General features: G+C 41.7%; 1 protein-coding gene across 2 annotated transcripts in view; it reads left to right on the forward strand.

Annotated features, from left to right (window-relative positions):
* LOC108874826 (coagulation factor XIII A chain) overlaps nucleotides 1-15,923 on the forward strand; it is a 24,314-nt gene extending 8,391 nt beyond the window's left edge. Inside the window, exons 2-20 of one of the 2 annotated variants that reach the window (XM_051069004.1) lie at nucleotides 2,348-2,423; nucleotides 5,610-5,716; nucleotides 6,125-6,177; nucleotides 6,256-6,361; nucleotides 6,684-6,860; nucleotides 8,005-8,253; nucleotides 8,423-8,541; nucleotides 8,627-8,734; nucleotides 8,821-8,995; nucleotides 9,355-9,493; nucleotides 9,581-9,684; nucleotides 9,763-9,851; nucleotides 10,063-10,216; nucleotides 10,314-10,423; nucleotides 10,615-10,780; nucleotides 10,875-11,029; nucleotides 11,112-11,248; nucleotides 11,330-11,435; nucleotides 15,785-15,923. In XM_051069004.1, the coding sequence (XP_050924961.1) occupies nucleotides 6,133-6,177; nucleotides 6,256-6,361; nucleotides 6,684-6,860; nucleotides 8,005-8,253; nucleotides 8,423-8,541; nucleotides 8,627-8,734; nucleotides 8,821-8,995; nucleotides 9,355-9,493; nucleotides 9,581-9,684; nucleotides 9,763-9,851; nucleotides 10,063-10,216; nucleotides 10,314-10,423; nucleotides 10,615-10,780; nucleotides 10,875-11,029; nucleotides 11,112-11,248; nucleotides 11,330-11,435; nucleotides 15,785-15,787 (2,142 nt within the window). In that variant the 5' untranslated portion in view covers nucleotides 2,348-2,423; nucleotides 5,610-5,716; nucleotides 6,125-6,132 and the 3' untranslated portion in view covers nucleotides 15,788-15,923. Of the gene's footprint in view, nucleotides 1-2,347; nucleotides 2,424-5,609; nucleotides 5,717-6,124; nucleotides 6,178-6,255; nucleotides 6,362-6,683; nucleotides 6,861-8,004; nucleotides 8,254-8,422; nucleotides 8,542-8,626; nucleotides 8,735-8,820; nucleotides 8,996-9,354; nucleotides 9,494-9,580; nucleotides 9,685-9,762; nucleotides 9,852-10,062; nucleotides 10,217-10,313; nucleotides 10,424-10,614; nucleotides 10,781-10,874; nucleotides 11,030-11,111; nucleotides 11,249-11,329; nucleotides 11,436-12,598; nucleotides 13,530-15,784 lie in introns of those variants that run through there. The other variant, XM_018663368.2, reaches the window with a different exon arrangement.
* The last annotated feature ends 1,307 nt before the right edge of the window (nucleotides 15,924-17,230 follow it).

Here is a 17,230-nt window from a genome sequence, read left to right on the forward strand (position 1 = left end):
TTAACTGAATCACACTCAGTTAGAGGGAGACCGTGAGGCGTTTACTGACTCACGTGAAAGTGTCTATTGTAGTTTAGTTTACTTCTTACTTACTTCCAGGTTTTAGGATTCACTCCTGCAGCTCCACACACACACTCCCTCACATCATGTTGTGAGTCCTGCAGGGTGTTCACTGTATGTGTGTGTGTGTGTGTGTGTGTGTGTGTGTGGGGATGAAAGGGGAAGAAAAGAGAAATATGGGGGATCTCGTCTCCTCCTCCTCCTGCTGACGTCAGCTGAATCTGAGACGAACCGACTCTCTGCTGCTGCTGCTGCATATTAACACAGATGTTTCCCTGAGGCGATGCAGTGCTGCAGCAGCAGGAGAATCCACACACACACACACACCACACACACACACACACACACACCACACACACACCACACACTCACACACACACCAGAACACACACACTCCCTGGACAGTTTCAAATTGACTCAAATCTGAAAACATTTAATCCCTGGATGGACATTAAATGGCTGTCCCTGTGTGTGTGTGTGTGTGTGTGTGTGTGTGACCTTGAGTGTGACCTTCAGACTGTCGTCCTCCTCGTCCAATCAGGAGCAGACACACACAGATGGACTCTCACTTCCTCACCTCCTGCCCCAGTTATGATTCTTTACAGGAAAATAAAAGGGTTTTGATGAAGTCGCTGACCCCTGCTGGTCGACAGGAGGAACTGCAGTGTCCCCAGTGTCTCCACCAACGCCTCCTGTTAACTCATCACACACCGTCCTGCTGCTCTAAATACTCAGTCGCACCAGATGTGGATCAATCCGCCACTGAAAATAGTCCCTGACAAATACTTTTTATATCCTTCCTCCTGTTTGTTTCATTAAAAGCAGAACACGACTTTATTTTAGGAAACTACTGAAACTACTTTGTTTAATTTAGTTTTTATGTCCAGGTGACCACTGGCTCTCACAGTTAGTCTGATTATTTCCAAGATGGCCGCCAAGTGGAGAGAGCGGGCGAGGAGGACTCGACCACAAGCACAAAAAAATACCACAATCACAGACCTACCACACGGAGACACAAAACAACACAAAGAGACACAAGACGACCACAAAGAGATGCAAACAACTAGAGAGAGACATAAAATGACTAAAAAGTAAAATAATACTGAAAGAGACACAACTATTAATGATGTTTGTGTTGTGTCTTTTTCAGTCTGGTTTTCTACAGTGTAGGTGTGTGTGTGTGTGTGTGTGTGTGTGTGTGTGTGTGTGTGTAAAAACAACCTGTCTCTGTCTCTTCAGCTCAAACCTCCTCCTGAAATAACTGAGACCATCAGAGTAAATGTCTCCCAGCGGAGCCTGAGACTGAATCACCTGCTCCATTCAAATCTTCATTCACTTTTCTGTCACTTCTGCAGCTCAGCCTGCTCATCACCTCCTGCTGTAACCGACTGAACACCGAGCCCGTTCTCTGAAAACCTCCAACAGCTCCGCTCAGGACTGACGTCTGTGTGTTTTTTTTAGCTTGAACGTTGCATCATTTTTGTAGAGAGTTGTTTAAAAGTGAGAGGTTGTTAAGAGCTTAAATCGCTGATAATGTGAATGTGATTCTGAATGTGGTGTCGTCTCATCGCAGCATTAAAGCAGCAGCTCTGAGATCGGTTTCACTGATCCCGCTGGGAGATGGCATAATAAGGACACACCATCCATAATACATCATAACTATAGATTTGTGTGTCTGTGGGAGGAGGAGGAGGGGGGAGGAGGGGGGAGGAGGGGAAGGCCTGTCAGCATTGATGGTGTCGGCCAAACAGCTCTTTTAAAGGAAGCAGGGATGACGTCACAGCAGCAAATTCTTCAATGGGACTGTGTGTGTGTGTGTGTGTGTGTGTGTGTGTGTGCGTGCGTGTGCTGCAGCATCATTTATCATCATTGCCTCCATTTGTTTCTTCAGTCAGTGGCGCCCTCTCGTGGTAGAAACCTGTAACAGCAGCTTTAACAGCTTCTCATCAGTTTCTTTGTTTTTAGGCTCATTTTTGTGCGTTTTTAAAAACTGCCAACGCAAAAGATGAAACAGTCAGTTGTTCTGCATCTGTTTGAAGTGGTTCTGTACGTCATTGAGGTCATTTTTGTGTCGCTTTCTGGCTGTTTTGTGTCATTTTGTGGTTGTTTTGTGTTTCTTTGGCCGCGTGGGGTCTTTTTTTGGTTTGTTTTGCATCTTTTTGTAGCAGTGTGTGTGTCTGTGTTGTCGAGCTTTAAAGTTTGTTATTTGCACAGCTGAACATTTTAAAAAGAGAACTTGAAATAGGAATTTAGTTAAAATGAATCCTCTTCTTTCTGTTTTCATTAGAGGTCACAGAAAGCGACGACCTTTGACCTCTGACCTCAGCAGTGATGATAGAAGAAGATGGGCATCATGTAACGAGGTAAAACTCTAACTTTATAGCTGTTACTAAAGGTCCTCTTACTGGTCTGTCCCAGAGCTTTCAGCTGCATCTCGCCGCCTTTTCCAAACTTTAATTTAATAACATGAGATTTTTGTTTCCCTGTGAAAACGGATGAAATCCAGATCTGTTGTCACTTTAATCTGCGAGCGTCGAGTCCTGTCGTCGTCTCTCAGCTTCATTTCATCTCTTATTTTTCAATTAGCCGTGGTCTGTGTGTGCAGGAGGGTTTTCTAATCCCTGCAGGATAATTACAGGGCCGCCTCGGTACAAAGCGCCTGTTGAGGCTGTAATTGGTTCGCGGGCTGGCGGCGGAGACTCACCGCTGGGTATTGACTCATTCTCCCGGAGGTGGTGATGAGACGTTTGCTGCCGCCGCTCCGAGACGCTCAACTCGTCTCTGGACCAAACCTCTGAGGAGTTTTCTCAAGTTTAGAACAAAGGAAGAAAAACTCGATATCAGGACTTCATCTCTTTCATCGTCCTCTCTCGTCGAGTTTCTCTTCTACAACGACCACAGGGAGGTAACATCACTGCTCTGACCTCTGACCTCTGTCTCCCAGGTTCAGCTCAGAAATTAGGTTTGTTCTGTGAATTCTCTGGAGGGAAGTTTCCTCACTGCTCTGTAACTGCTCATAGAGATTCTTAAAGAGCGTGAGTAGAAACACAACAAGGCTGTAAAGGTGAAGATCAGTTTTCTTCACCTTAAATCATCTGGAAAAATCCTTGAATCTCAGCTTAAATATTCTTAGAACTCCCTGAAATATCCTTGAGTCTTTTGAATCAGCAGAAACATCCATAAACTCCCTTAAATATCCTTAAATTTCATGGGATCATGAAAAAAATCTTGCTGAATCACCTGGAATATCCTTAAATCACCTGGAAACCTTAAATAATAAAATAAAATCTCCCTTAACTGAAACTCTTTACATTAGAAACATCCTTGAAACTCTCTATCACTTAAAACCCATGGAAACATCCTTAAATCTCCTTGAATGACCTGGAAACATCCTTAAATCTCCTTGAATGACCTGGAAACATCCTTGGCGTTCGAGCTGTGCAGGTCAACTCGTCTCTGAGGCCGAGGAGGAAGGAGAGGAAGAGGAAGTGAGAGCAGAGGTCACTCTGACATGTTGCTGCTGCGTTTACATCGTCAGCAGAGCAACCACAAAATAAAGCAAACTAACAGCAAATGTATACTACTACAGAGATAAAAAACAGTGGTGAAAAACAGCTCAGATTGATTGAAACAGTTAGAAAATGACAAAAAAACAGCCACTAATGAGACAAAACAGCAAAAAAAGGGATGAAATTCAGGGAAAAGTGACACTAAACAGCCAGAGTGATGAAAAAAGACAACAAAGAAACGTCCACTCCTCTGTCTTTGACCTTATTTAGTTTTATTTGTTTTCCTCCTTTTTAAATGTTATTTCTTCAGTTTCAGTCTCATGTTTGTGTAAATGAATATTTTCCATATTTTTTTCGCTGGTGTTCACGTTCACTGCCTCTCCCGTCCTCTCTCCTCTGCTTGTTCGGCCTCCTCCCTGTCTGATCAGAGCAGATCTGCCGGAGTCGGTCCTGATGAGTCAGGACGATGAGGAGGTGAGAGACGGTGACTCGTCCTCTGACGGGACGAATCGGCCTGAAACCTGAAGACTTTGGTTTTCAGTTATGACTGGCTGTCTGCCCAGAAAACACAGAAAATAACACCTCTTACATTTCATCATGTCATGTGGTGACTGATTAGATGTCACAGCAGAGGAGAGACGATGTAGAGGAGATAATAAACCACAATAATTAAGAAAATAGAAATAAATCTTTTATTCTTTAAAGGATATCTTGAACCTGGGCCTTATTTTTATTTTTATAGTAGAGTTTAAATAATTAATAAGGATGAAAATATTTGGAATTGGTGCAGTATTGAGCAAGAACCTGAACAGCCAGAAACATCACGATATATCAATACCAGACTCCATTGACAAAAACAGGAATTTTACAGATCAGAACTCAAGAGCTGCTGCCTTGATCTATTAGTGTGTTTGTGTTACTGTGTGGTACTTTTACTTCAGTAAAGTATCTGATTACTTCTTCCGCCACTGAAAGTCACACAGTAACACAGACACACTAACAGATGGAGGCAGTGGTATTCCAGCAGCTCCTGGTTAAATCCCTGTTTTTCTCTATGGAGTCTGGTAGTGAAAAAGCAGTAATTTCTGGTTTAAAAGCACCACACAACAACACAAACACACTAACAGTGAGTTTGTTAGATGTTTGTTGTTGAGTTCAGAACAGAGCAGAGACATGAGTCACACAGGAAGTTGATCGTCTGACCAATCAGCTGCAGCGTGTCAGGACGACCCGGCCGAGGTCAGAGGAAGTTCCTGCAGAGAAAACAGCTTTCACTGCAAAAATTTACAACTACAGTAAAATGTTCTGGTGCTTTTAACTTTTTTAAAAATCTCTGGGATCAAACCTCTGCTGGTGTTACTGCACACAGAGGTCAGAGGTCACAGAGGTCAGAGTGATCGTCAGGTCGGTTTGTTTGGGTCAAGGTCACCTACACTCACACACACACACACATACACAAACACACAGTTTCACAATTCACACACTGTCAAGTACACAACTATTTGTATTAGTAGTATTAGATACAGAACATGGATAACACAGTACAGTAAATACTGAAATATTGGTCCCTGTCAGCAGATCAGCTGATTGTTAATGATTTAGAGGAGATGATAAAACTAAACGTTTCTGTATATCTCAGTACCAGACTCCATTGAGAAAAACAGAGGATTTAACCAGGAGCTGCTGGAATACCACTGCCTCCATCTGTTAGTGTGTCTGTGTTACTGTGAGACTTTCAGTAGTGGAAGAAGTAATCAGATACTTTACTGAAGTAAAAGTACCGCACAGTAACACAGACACACTAACAGATGGAGGCAGTGGTATTCCAGCAGCTCCCAGTAAAATTCCCTGTTTTTGTCAATGGAGTCTGGTATTGATAAAGCATTTGCTTCTGGTTAAACAGTTGTAGTTAAACAAAAACATTTCTTTGGACCTCCTGAATAATGAAAACACCAATCTGAAGCAGTTTCTTGTGTGTGTGTGTGTGTGTGTGTGTGTGTGTGTGTGTGTGTGTGTGTGTGTGTGTGTGTGTGTGGAAAGAGGAAGCAGTGTGTGTATATAAACCGATGAAGCTGAAGTCATTCTGATCATCTGATCAGATCTGATCGTCAGAGACTCGACAGACGAACCTCCCTCCTTCATCTCAGGTCAGTCTCTGCACATTTTCATTCTGTTTTACTGCTTTTTTATTTACATTCTCCTGCATTCTCCTGTTATTTTTAAATTATATTTGTTTATTTTCTCACATTTAATCCAAAAATGTTTTAACAGAGTTGATTATTTTCAAACTGTTAAACATTTTCTCATTAACATTTAACATTTTGTATTATTAAATTTCAAATATGTGTAAAGTTTGTCCACATTTCACTTCATATCTGTTGAATATTATCAATTTGTAAAAATATTTTGCTGATATTGAATATTTAAAACATTTTAAAGTCTTACATTGTTGTATTCTATCATTTATTTATTTATATTTACAGTGTTCAGTGATATTTGTTCCTCTCAGAAGTCTTGATAACATGTAATATGTTTCTGTTTTGTATTTTTTCCAGTGACGACCATGTCTCAGTCAACCAGCACCTACAGGGGGCGCTACACCGAGCCGGTAAACAGTTTACTCTGAGCCAGGAAATAAAACATTCAGTTCAAACTCTTATTGTTTTTATGTGATTTTTATTTTCAGGTGCCGACGTCGAACCTCTCGACCTTAGAGGAAGATTTCCCAGAGTTTGAACCTTTTGATGACGCCGGCACTGAGGCGGGGCCCAGATCGCACGCACCTGCTGCAGGTAAGATTCACTTCATCTGTGTTTTATAACGTTTACCTCCTTTATCTCCTTTTATGTTATAAGACAAAATAAATGTTTTTCCATCAGAATTTGATGTTAATTTAACTTAAAGAGGTGAATTTATGAGGTTTTTTTGATTAAAATCAAATAAAAACAAACATATTTAAGAGTTATGAGTAAATCTTTGTAAATAATTTTAAACCTAACTGAGTTTTCATACTTTGGTTGGTTTGACGTTAACAAGTGTTAAACTGTTGTGTAAAAAGTCTGAGATATAATCCGATATAATCCTAAAAACCTGGTGTACTGTCCCTTTACTCAGGGGCTCTGTCGGTGCAGAACATCGACATGTATCAGCAGGTGAACAAACCGAACCACTTCACGTCCGCCTACGACATCGAGAACCTGGTGGTGCGACGTGGTCAGGAGTTCGTCATCAGAGTGACCTTCAGCCACCCGCCGACCCCCGAGGACGACTTCCAGCTCGAGTTCCTGATCGGTGAGTTCGAACGAATTTAAATCTCCAGTTTGGTTATTGTTACCAAACTGGAGATTTAAATTTTTATTTAACTTAAATGTTGAGTTTTCTTGTAAACAAAATCTCTATAGTGCTACTACAGGTGGTTTTCACTGGGTGGCACTGAAAAGAAGCCAAGTTTGTCAAATATTAAATATAAAACAGCTATTTTAGTACTTTGTCTGAATGTAATTAACCTAAAACTGATCGAAAATCAGCAAAAATCTGATTTTAAAAACTGTTAAATTATGAATCTGAGCAGAGATTTGACGCCAAGTTTAGTTTTTATTCTCTCATCTGCATCAAAAAACACAAAATATGAGAAAATATCATGTATGAATAACTGATTTAATACGAGATAAAATAATGTCACCTTATTAGAAGTTTTTATTAGTGATTTAATTGATTCAAAATGGCCGACACTGTGATAGAGATCAGTGTCAGGATCAATAATCGCTCCAGAATTATATTACATCTGATATTATAATGACATTGTGCCAGTGAGGTGAGCAGCTCCAGTCTGTCTCAGAGATATTTACTGAGCATGCTCAATAGCCACAGCGCGACAGTTAAACTGCTCCCTCGTTAACCAATTAGCTAATGAAGACATGTTCGTTAACAGAGAACAATTAGACGACAGTCGGCTCCATCAGGCAGCTTCACGTTCATTTGGCTGGTTAATTAGTAAACACACTCCCCCGGCTCTTCATTAGAAAACACAACATTAGACACAACATTAGAGCTACTGTCTCATTTTTAATTAAAGTTTTTTTTTATATATATTTTATTTTCCCAAACAAGAGTCTAAATTTCTGGAAACTATGAGGAGAGTTTCCAGGAAAATAAAGTTTTACTGTGTGTGTGTGTGTGTGTGTGTGTGTTGATGTTAAAGAGGATGATCCGACAGATTATTGATTATTGATTGCAGCTGTTTTACAGATGTTATCATGTCGTCTCTCTGCTGTGACAGTCTCATTAGAGGCTCGTTAAGTGACAGTGAAGCAGTTTGATGTTTCACTTCATTAGTTCATCTCCTCCCTCCTCTTGTTAATCTGCTCCTTTTTCTCCTCTTCACCTCCTCCTTCTCCTCCCCTCCTTGTCTCCTCTCCTCCTCCTCCTCCTCCAGGCTCCGACCCCTCGGCCAATAAGGGCTCCCTGGTGGTGGTGACGTTCGGCGCCCGTCGCGGCGGCCCGTGGTCGGGTCGCATCATGGAGAATCAGGGTCAGACGCTGGTGCTGGGCGTCACCCCGACGCCGGACGCCATCGTGGGGAAGTTCCGTACGTACGTGGCCATCGTGGCGGGCAGCGGCCTGCAGAGGACGAAGAGGGACCCACAGACCGACCTGTACGTCCTCTACAACGCCTGGTGTCCAGGTACGACGCTAATCTGCCACGAGCTTCGTCTGACAGGAACCACTGATGATAATATCTCATATCCTGGATTAATTTAGACGTGACTGTGACCAAAAGTAGAAATCAGATCTTTAAGTAGATTTATTTAAGTAAACACCCTGTCTGCCTGTCTGTCTGTCTGTGTTTGCAGAGGACACCGTGTTTCTCCCTGATGAGGCAGAGCGGAGGGAGTACGTCCTGAACGACTACGGTGTGATCTATCAGGGCTCGGCCGGATCTGTTGCACAACGCGACTGGATGTATGGACAGGTACGCACATTACAACAACAACAAGCACACACCTCATGTAGTAATCGTAAAGACTGGAGTTAAAGTGAGCGTGTTCTCTCTGCAGTTTGAGCGAGGCATCTTGGACGCCTGTATTTACATCCTGGATGCGTCTCGGATGCCGATCTACAACCGAGGCAACGTCATCAAACTGGTCAGGAGGGGGTCCGCCATGGTGAGAGCACTGACTGAGCAAAAACAAATACTTCAATAACAGGTTCCTCAGAGATTCCCTGACCTTTGACCTCCCTCCTCCCTCAGATCAACTCACAGGATGATAACGGTGTGCTGGTGGGGAACTGGAGTGACGACTACTCCATGGGCAAGGCTCCGACATCCTGGACCGGCAGCGTCAAGATCCTGCTGCAGTACGTCAACACTGGAGTCCCCGTCTGCTACGCCCAGTGCTGGGTGTTCGCCGGAGTCTTCAACACCTGTAAGAGCACCACCTTTTAATGACACACCTTTAAAATGCTGGTGTCACGTCGGGGGTTTCAGGTAACGTCAGACATGGACGGACTGATGAACGAGCCTGACGGGCAGGACCACAAAGAGACACAACGTGACCACAGAGACAAAATGACCATAAAGAGACTTAAGAACTACAGACACACTGCCACAAAGAGTTGCAACACAACTACATAGGGACAAAAACGACTTCAAAGAGACGACTACAAATCACCTTAAAGAGGATTAACAGAACTACAAACAGACCAGAAGGTGATGTTGTTCCTGAACGTACGAGTGGTAAATATCTGATGCTGTTAACTTCACCTTCAATTTTGTTTTCTGCAGTCCTTCGTTGCCTCGGCATCCCAGCGAGGGTCATCACCAACTTCTCCTCCGCCCACGACAACACGGGCAACCTGAAGACTGACCTTATCTTCAAGCCCGATGGGACGCCGGACAAACGCCACACCAGGGACTCCATCTGGTCCGTCTGCGTCCGTCAGGGTTTCCTTCATTCGCCCAGCTCTTAGTTCAGTCACTAACCAGAGAACATGTTGCTCTGTCTCTGCAGGAACTACCACTGCTGGAACGAGGTGTACATCGTCCGTCCCGACCTGCCGCCTGGCTTCAGTGGATGGCAGGTGGTGGATGCCACGCCCCAGGAGACCAGTGACGGTAGGACACACAGACAGACAGGTGGACGGATCAGTAAAACAGCTGGATGATTGACATGTCTCTGTGTTTGGTTTCCAGGACATTTCCGCTGTGGTCCAGCCTCAGTCGCTGCCATTAAAGAAGGTCTGCTGTGTCACCCGTTTGACGCCGGATTCGTCTTCGCTGAGGTTTGTTTGTGTTATTAACTTCTTTCTTATTCTTTAAAGTAAATGGAAAATACCTGTTTTTCTCTTCAAACTTTGCTTCTGTAACCTGGGAATTTACCCGTTTTTCAGAACACTCCAGGTAGATTTAGTGCTGAGTAGCTGATTAAGAATTTTCAAGAGGGAGCAGGAAGTGCTAGCATGCTAACATGCTAACTAACTTCCTGTTTTCCAGGTGAACAGCGACGTGGTCTTCCTGAAGCGGGATCGCTATGGGACTCTGACTCCGTTCAAGGTGGATAAGACTCACGTCGGTCAGGCTGTTTACACCAAAGCTGTGGGCAGCTCATCATCGATGGAAATCACACACACCTACAAGTATCCTGAAGGTAACACACACACACACACACACACACACAGGCAGACACACAACCTCAGTAAACTAACAGGAAGTTGGAGCCTCACCTGTCCTGACCTGGTCTGCAGGTAGTGCAGAGGACAGCAGGTCTACGTCTCGGGCGGAGGAATACGGCTGTGAGAGGGATCACTCTGAGCTGCCTGACGCTCAGCTGTCTGTCACCATCACCGCCAACCCGGTAACACACCTGTTCTCATTTCCAGCACCTCCACTCACCTGTCTGTATATTTGTCCACCATCTGTCTTTACACTCCTCTACCTGTCTATCCATCGTTTTATCCCACACATTCTTCTTCCCTGTCAAACCTGGAGCCTACGTTACCCACAATGCAGCTCACCTGCTGTTTCTCTCTGTTCCCGTCTCTCCAGTGCTCCCTGGGTCAGGACTTGAACCTGATGGTGGATTTCAACAACCAGGGTGAACTCTCCCGGACCGTCCACGCTCACCTGGCCGGCTCGGTCGTCTTCTACACCGGAGTCACAGCCAATCACTTCAAAGATCAGGACTTTGTCGTCACTGTGGCGGCTTTCCAGAGTGAGCAGCACCTGACAGTCACCTGACAGTCTGACAGTCACCTGAGTGGAGGTAAACTCAGGTGTAAACACTGTTGTGTTTGTGTTTGCTGCAGTGGAGCGTGTGATGCTGAAGATCACGGCTCAGGAGTACATGCCTCACCTGGGCTCTCAGCTCTGCCTCCACTTTGTTGTGACTGGACAGGCTGACGACCAATCAGTGACCGCCATCAAGGTGATCGACCTGGTGACCCCAAAACTCACGCTGGAGGTGAGACCACACACAGACTCACACAAACAGTCAATATAAAAACATAAAACCACATGAATGACTCGTTCTTCTCTTTTTACAGGTGAGCGGTCAGCCTCAGGTGAATCGGGAAATGTTTGTGACCGTCTCCTTCACCAACCCCTTCAGCTTCCCCCTGGAGAACGTCGACCTGTCCATGGAGGGACCTGGACTCATGGGCGACAGGACTCGTCACTACAGGTAACACACACACACACACACACAGTAAACACACACCTGACGCTGACTTTTAGTATTTGAATCTCTCTGTTTGTGTTTCAGCGTCATCGAGCCTCAGGCTTCGATCTCCTGGATGGAGTCGTTCGTCCCTCGGCTGGACGGACCTCGGCGCATCGTAGCGGTGATGGACAGCAACACCGTGCGTCAGGTAACCTCCACAACTTCCTCCTCTCTCGTTACTGACGTGATCCCTGATGACAGATGTGTGTCTAATACTCAGCATTTTTTGGATGCTAACAAACACAAAATCTATGTTTTTTTGTGCTAACGTTAACACAGCTAACCTACTTTACTAAAATTTACTGCTAAACATAGACATGCCAACATTTAACATGAATTTTGACATGTTAGCTGTAAACATGATGCTGTAATGTAGCATTTAGCACGGCTACTAAACAGTAGCAAAGTTTCTAATAGGATAGACAGGGAATGTAAATACACACACAGCATGCTAACATCGGACAACTGTAGTAACAAACACTAACATTAGCATTCACTGCAAAACAAAGCATAGCCTGCTAATAATTAGCATACCAATGTTTTGCATTGAACTGAACCTGTGTCACTAAAATACCACAGTTAGCATGTAGCTGCTACAAGGTACCAAACTTTCTTCAGATAGAATTACACGGAATAGACATAGCAAGCTAATGTGCTTGCTAACGCACTTGACATGTGCTAACATTAGTGTTCACTGGAAAACACAGTATCTGCTAGACTTAGCATACATGAGCTAAATTTCTACAAACATAGACATGCAAACACATAGCATGTTACTAACGTGCTTACTAATATGCTTATATGTTAAGACGGTCAACTGCTGAATGTTAACAAAAATAACATGCGTATTGACATGTGCTAACATTAGCTAACTGCAAAGGAAATGCTACATATCAACATGCTAGCATTTTTTAATATTTAACATGACTATTAACATGCTAACTCAAGATATGTTACGGTAATGTGCTGAAGTCAGCATTTAGCTCAAAGCACAAGTAAACGTTAGCACATCCATGCCATATGTGATCATGGTAACATGTTAGCTTTGGATGCTAACATGCACCCAGTCTTTCTTTCTTTTATTTTGGTTTGTTTTTTGGTTATATATTGTTTTATTGATATATTGTATTATTTATTATTAGAAATTATTTGTATTTATTTACTCACCGACATCAATCAAAAAAACAGATGATTTAAAAAAACATGCATTTTTGTGTTTTTGCGTGTTAGCATTCCAATCAATTTACAGCTAAAGAAGTTGAATTAACGTGTTATTAGTTTATCTGTTGACGTCCAGGTGTGTTTTTTCAGGTGTATGGAGCTGTTGATGTCATCATCTCACCCTGAGATGATTGGCTAACAGAATGGTGACCCCCCCCCCCCCCACACACCCAATACTTTCCACCAATCACAGCAGCCTCAGACTTAGTGGGCGGAGCCAACAAACAGCACCTCTAACCTCTTTTAATCATTTGTTTTTCTTCTTTAATTTCATTCAGACACATCGAGGTCACATCATTGTTAACGTACATGAAACCACAGAGATCAGACTCACTGATACTGCAAATTATTAGATTCTTTATCTTTACTAGATGCAACCTTTATTTGGTAAATCTGAGAAACTGGAGGACATTTTAAATTGATGCAGTGATTTGAGTGAAAGCCATATTTTAGCCTCATAAAAAATTCAGATTTCCCTTTGTTGGACAAACCAAAGCTACACAACCAACATTTATGCTGTTTTTTGTTAATAATAACGTAAAATTAAATCAGTTTAAATCTACTTAGTCTACTCAGTTAAACTGCACTGATTTTAAAAGGGGAACTTAATTCACAATAACTAAAAGCAGCATTCACAGACTTTTACATTTGAACTTTTTGTGTTTTCATTGAATATAAATTGAAATGAGTTTTTTTCTCCGAGGTAAATTAAATTAGAATAAAAGCCTCTTCCTGATGAAAAGTGATTTGAAAACAGTGATGTGGACTCAGAAGTTCTCCTCCATCACACCTCTGCTCTGACAGGATGAGTTGATATCAAATATTAATCGATCCTGACGCCTTTCAATCAATAACCACCACCAACACTCAAACAGAGTCGACAGTGAGGAGCAGGTTTATTTTTATTTCAGTCTCTTATCAGGTTAAAACTGATGTGATCTTATCTTTTTCTTCTTCTGCTTTGTTCCTTTAACACCAGTTTTTATTGATTCTGAACAGACTAACAAATAAAGCATTTTCAAAACCACTGAAGGCTTCAATGACTTTTACTATTGATAATGGGATAGATAGATAGATAGATAGATAGATAATCATTATTATTATTATGTATTTTATTTTGAATTATTTGTCTACAAAGTAACTAACATTGTTAAATAACTGCAGTAAAACTTTCCCGAGATGTAAAGTAGTAGAAAATGGAAATACTCTTTTACAGTACCTTAAAGTACCTAACAATTTGACTCATGTAGACTTGAGTAAATGTACTCAGTTACTTGTATTTTCATGTACCAGATTACCTCTGAGGAGAGCTGATATCTGTAGTTTGTCATATAATCAGTTCAACAGTTTGGCCACTAGATGGAGCCAGCAGCCTTTTTCTTCACCTCTTTGACCTGAAGAACTTCAACCATCACTTCCTCTAATCTGATCACCTGAACACTCTGCACTTATTTATTTATTCATGTTTCTATCAGTTCACAGTCTTTTGTCTTTGTTTTATTTTGTATTTGAAGGTTTCCTGTTGTTTTTCTGGATTTATTTTCAGCATCTCAAACCTCTGGAAATTCAACTTTTGGCTCCTGAAACAAAACAGATTTTTAGAAATCGCTCTCCTAATCAACGTTTTTCCTTCTAAATAGTTTAACTGGATCATTTTAAACTCTTAAATGAATATTATTTATGTTTTTGTAGAGTTTAACAGTTTTATAGCTGGTGTACTTTTGGTCTTGTCTGAGTAAACAGGAAAAATCAAAGAGAAAAAGACTGGGTGATAAAATCTTTAAGAAAATTAGGCAATACTTTATTTTACTTTACTTTATAATGGTTTAAGGTTTAAACCAACATCAATAATAAACAGCAAAAAGAAGAAATAAAAGCAAATAATTAAAAAGAAATTCACGTTATATAGTTTTATTTGACTGAATGTGGTTGTATAACAGCAGAACATTTTCTCCTTGTGCAGATGTGATTGAGTTAAAGTGATAAAACTGTGTCAGATTCCTGGTGTTTGGGTGTTGACAGGACGACAGCGTGTCGTATCACCACTGTTAATATTAGACTCCACTGTAACTCTCACGTCACTCAACACACAGGATCCTGTTGACAATAATCACTGATACACTTTTCTTTTTTTTGTTGTTGTTATCTGTCGGTGAAAGCAGAGAGAGAGAGCGAGCTTCTGTTTCCAGCTCTCCCTCCCTCGTTGTAGTAAAAATACTCCATTACAAGTAAGGTTAGATGTGCAAAATCATACATTAGTAGTGTCAGCTTCATGTAGTTAAATTATCAAAAGTAAAAGTACTCATTCTGTTGTCAACAGGCTTGTTCAGAAAGTATTCAGACCCTCTCACTCAGCGTTGATGTAGATTTAATCTTCAACAGATTAGAGGGCCATTTTTAACTCTTAAACACAAAGTGAAAACATCTTTATAGACAATTTTGCACCTTTATTAAAAATAAAAAACTGAAATCTCTTGTTTCTAATATTATTGAGAGCCTCTCCTGTGACACAGATACATCCTTGTTGCTGTAATGTGTTAAGAAGTCTAGCCTGTAGGGGGCGCTGACAGCTGACAGGGCAGACATGTGCTTCCTCATGGGTTAAAGTTATAAGCAGGTGAAGGTGAAGGGAATGTGCTGTTACAGTGAAGGTGTGTGTGTGTCAGACTGACGGTGATGTGGTATCTGGACAGACCAGTTTTGTGATGCTGACACTTTAGATACAGTTGCCATGACGACGACTCACCTGTCGCTGTTGGGGGTGGGGTGGGGGGGTTGTGTTGGGAGTGTGTGGACAGCTACAAAACACACACACACAGACAGACACACACTTCATCTTCACTGTGACCTTTATTGTGATTATTAAGAGTTTGTGAAATAGTCACACAATTTAGCAAATTGATTCAGATTGGTTCAGGTCCAGAGGAAGATCCTGGTCTGGTTTAATCCAGAAAAAATTTGCAATGACTGAATTTAACTTGAACCAAAACCACCATCTTTCCCTGAGTTTTAAACCAGACACCAGGGTCTGGATGTGAACCTGGTTTCTGGTGTTTTAATGTTTGTCTGAGGTGGAAAAGTTGGTCTGTTGCTAAATTAAACTGCGACAAAGTGCAGTGGAAACAGATTTTGTGATTAAATTGTGACGTATGTGGACTGTGCTACTTAAACATCCATTTTAAAAAAAGATAAAAACATGCGATTGAACTGAAATGTCATGTTTTCCTGCAGCTCCTTCAATGACCTCATTTTGCCTGTGTCCTCTTCTTCTTGCAGTGATTGGGGGTTGCTATCGGAAAATAATGAGACAGACCAGCCGGCTAGCTGCTAGCATGCTAACTTCAGCAGGGGAGAAGAAGTGATAAAAGTAGAAGCACCGGTGGAGAAGGAAGAACCTTTGATGCTGAACTCACATCTCTTCAAGACTGGTGAGTAAAAAGCTGCTAATGCTAACGTTAGCTAAGTAGCGATAGCAGAAATTTGCACATAGCTCCTTTAAAATTGCGATATAGTTGGTCTTCCCTCTACAATTCTGTGTTTTTTGTGAGTCAGTTGTAGACAGTACTACAGACACTTCCAGACAGTGTCTCCTCGAAGATATTCAGCTAGCTGCTAGCTGCTCATCCGTGCTGCTTCAGGCATGACCTAATAAAATACAATCCAGAAAGTCCAGTTTGGACTCTGGACATATTTTGGTGCAAGGTTCACAAGGTTAAAGATGCAGCGTTCATGTTGAGTAGCAAGTTAATGCTGAGACTCGGCAGCATTTGTCCTGAGGATGGCGCTAGAGGAAAGGTCATGAGGTCGCATAAAATCTAAAGCATTCAAAAAACAAAACAATATTTCTTGGGTAGAAAAGGCAGGTAGGTGTAAGGGTCAGTACTTTATGTGAAATAGTTATTTCCAACTGTCTGAGCCTCTAACTGCTTTCTACTGATTATATTTAAATATAACTGCAGTGATGTGGTCATAAAATAGTTCAGACGTTCATGCTCCCCTCAGGATGAACCATGATGATCCTTTAAAAACTGGTAGATCCCCTCCCAGTGGTGGAAAGCAAGTACTTATACGTCATTTTGAGGTATTTGTACTTTGTTATTAAAGAGTAAGATCCCTTTTCTTTTACCAGAAACATCTCTATATATCCACTACCAGACTCCATTGACAAAAACAGGAATTTTACTGGGGGCTGCTGGAATACCACTGCCTCCATCTGTTAGTGTGTTTGAGTTACTGTGTGATTTTCAGTGGTGGAAAAAGTATCCAGATACTTTATATAAGTAAATGTACCACACAATAACTCAAACTAACTAACAGATCAAGGCAGCAGCTCCTCTGTTCTGCTCGGTAAAATCTGTGTTTTTTTCAGTGGAGTCTGGCAGAGATAAAAAAGCTGTTTTTTTCTTCTTTCCTCTCACTAATCATGTGACAATCCCTCAGATTCAGTCCCTTTGGAGGGCCCTGACCCTTAGGTTGAGAACCGGTGGACTAAGCTATGTAACTGTACACAGGAGAATACGTACTTTTACTTTTAATACTTTGTTTTACTCGTACTGGAGCGTTTTGACGCTGTATTCTTGCCACTTTTAGTGAAGCACAGAATGTAAATACTTTGTAAACCCCTGCATTAGACAGAAAACAGAAAGTCAGACTAATAAAAATTAGTTTAGATTTTATTCTTCACTTAAAGTAGGAACCAGAGGCTGTAGTTGTAGTTTGACT

The sequence above is a fragment of the Lates calcarifer genome, unplaced genomic scaffold (genome assembly GCF_001640805.2).
Source record: "Lates calcarifer isolate ASB-BC8 unplaced genomic scaffold, TLL_Latcal_v3 _unitig_5616_quiver_586, whole genome shotgun sequence".
Classification (NCBI taxonomy): Eukaryota; Metazoa; Chordata; class Actinopteri; family Centropomidae; genus Lates; species Lates calcarifer.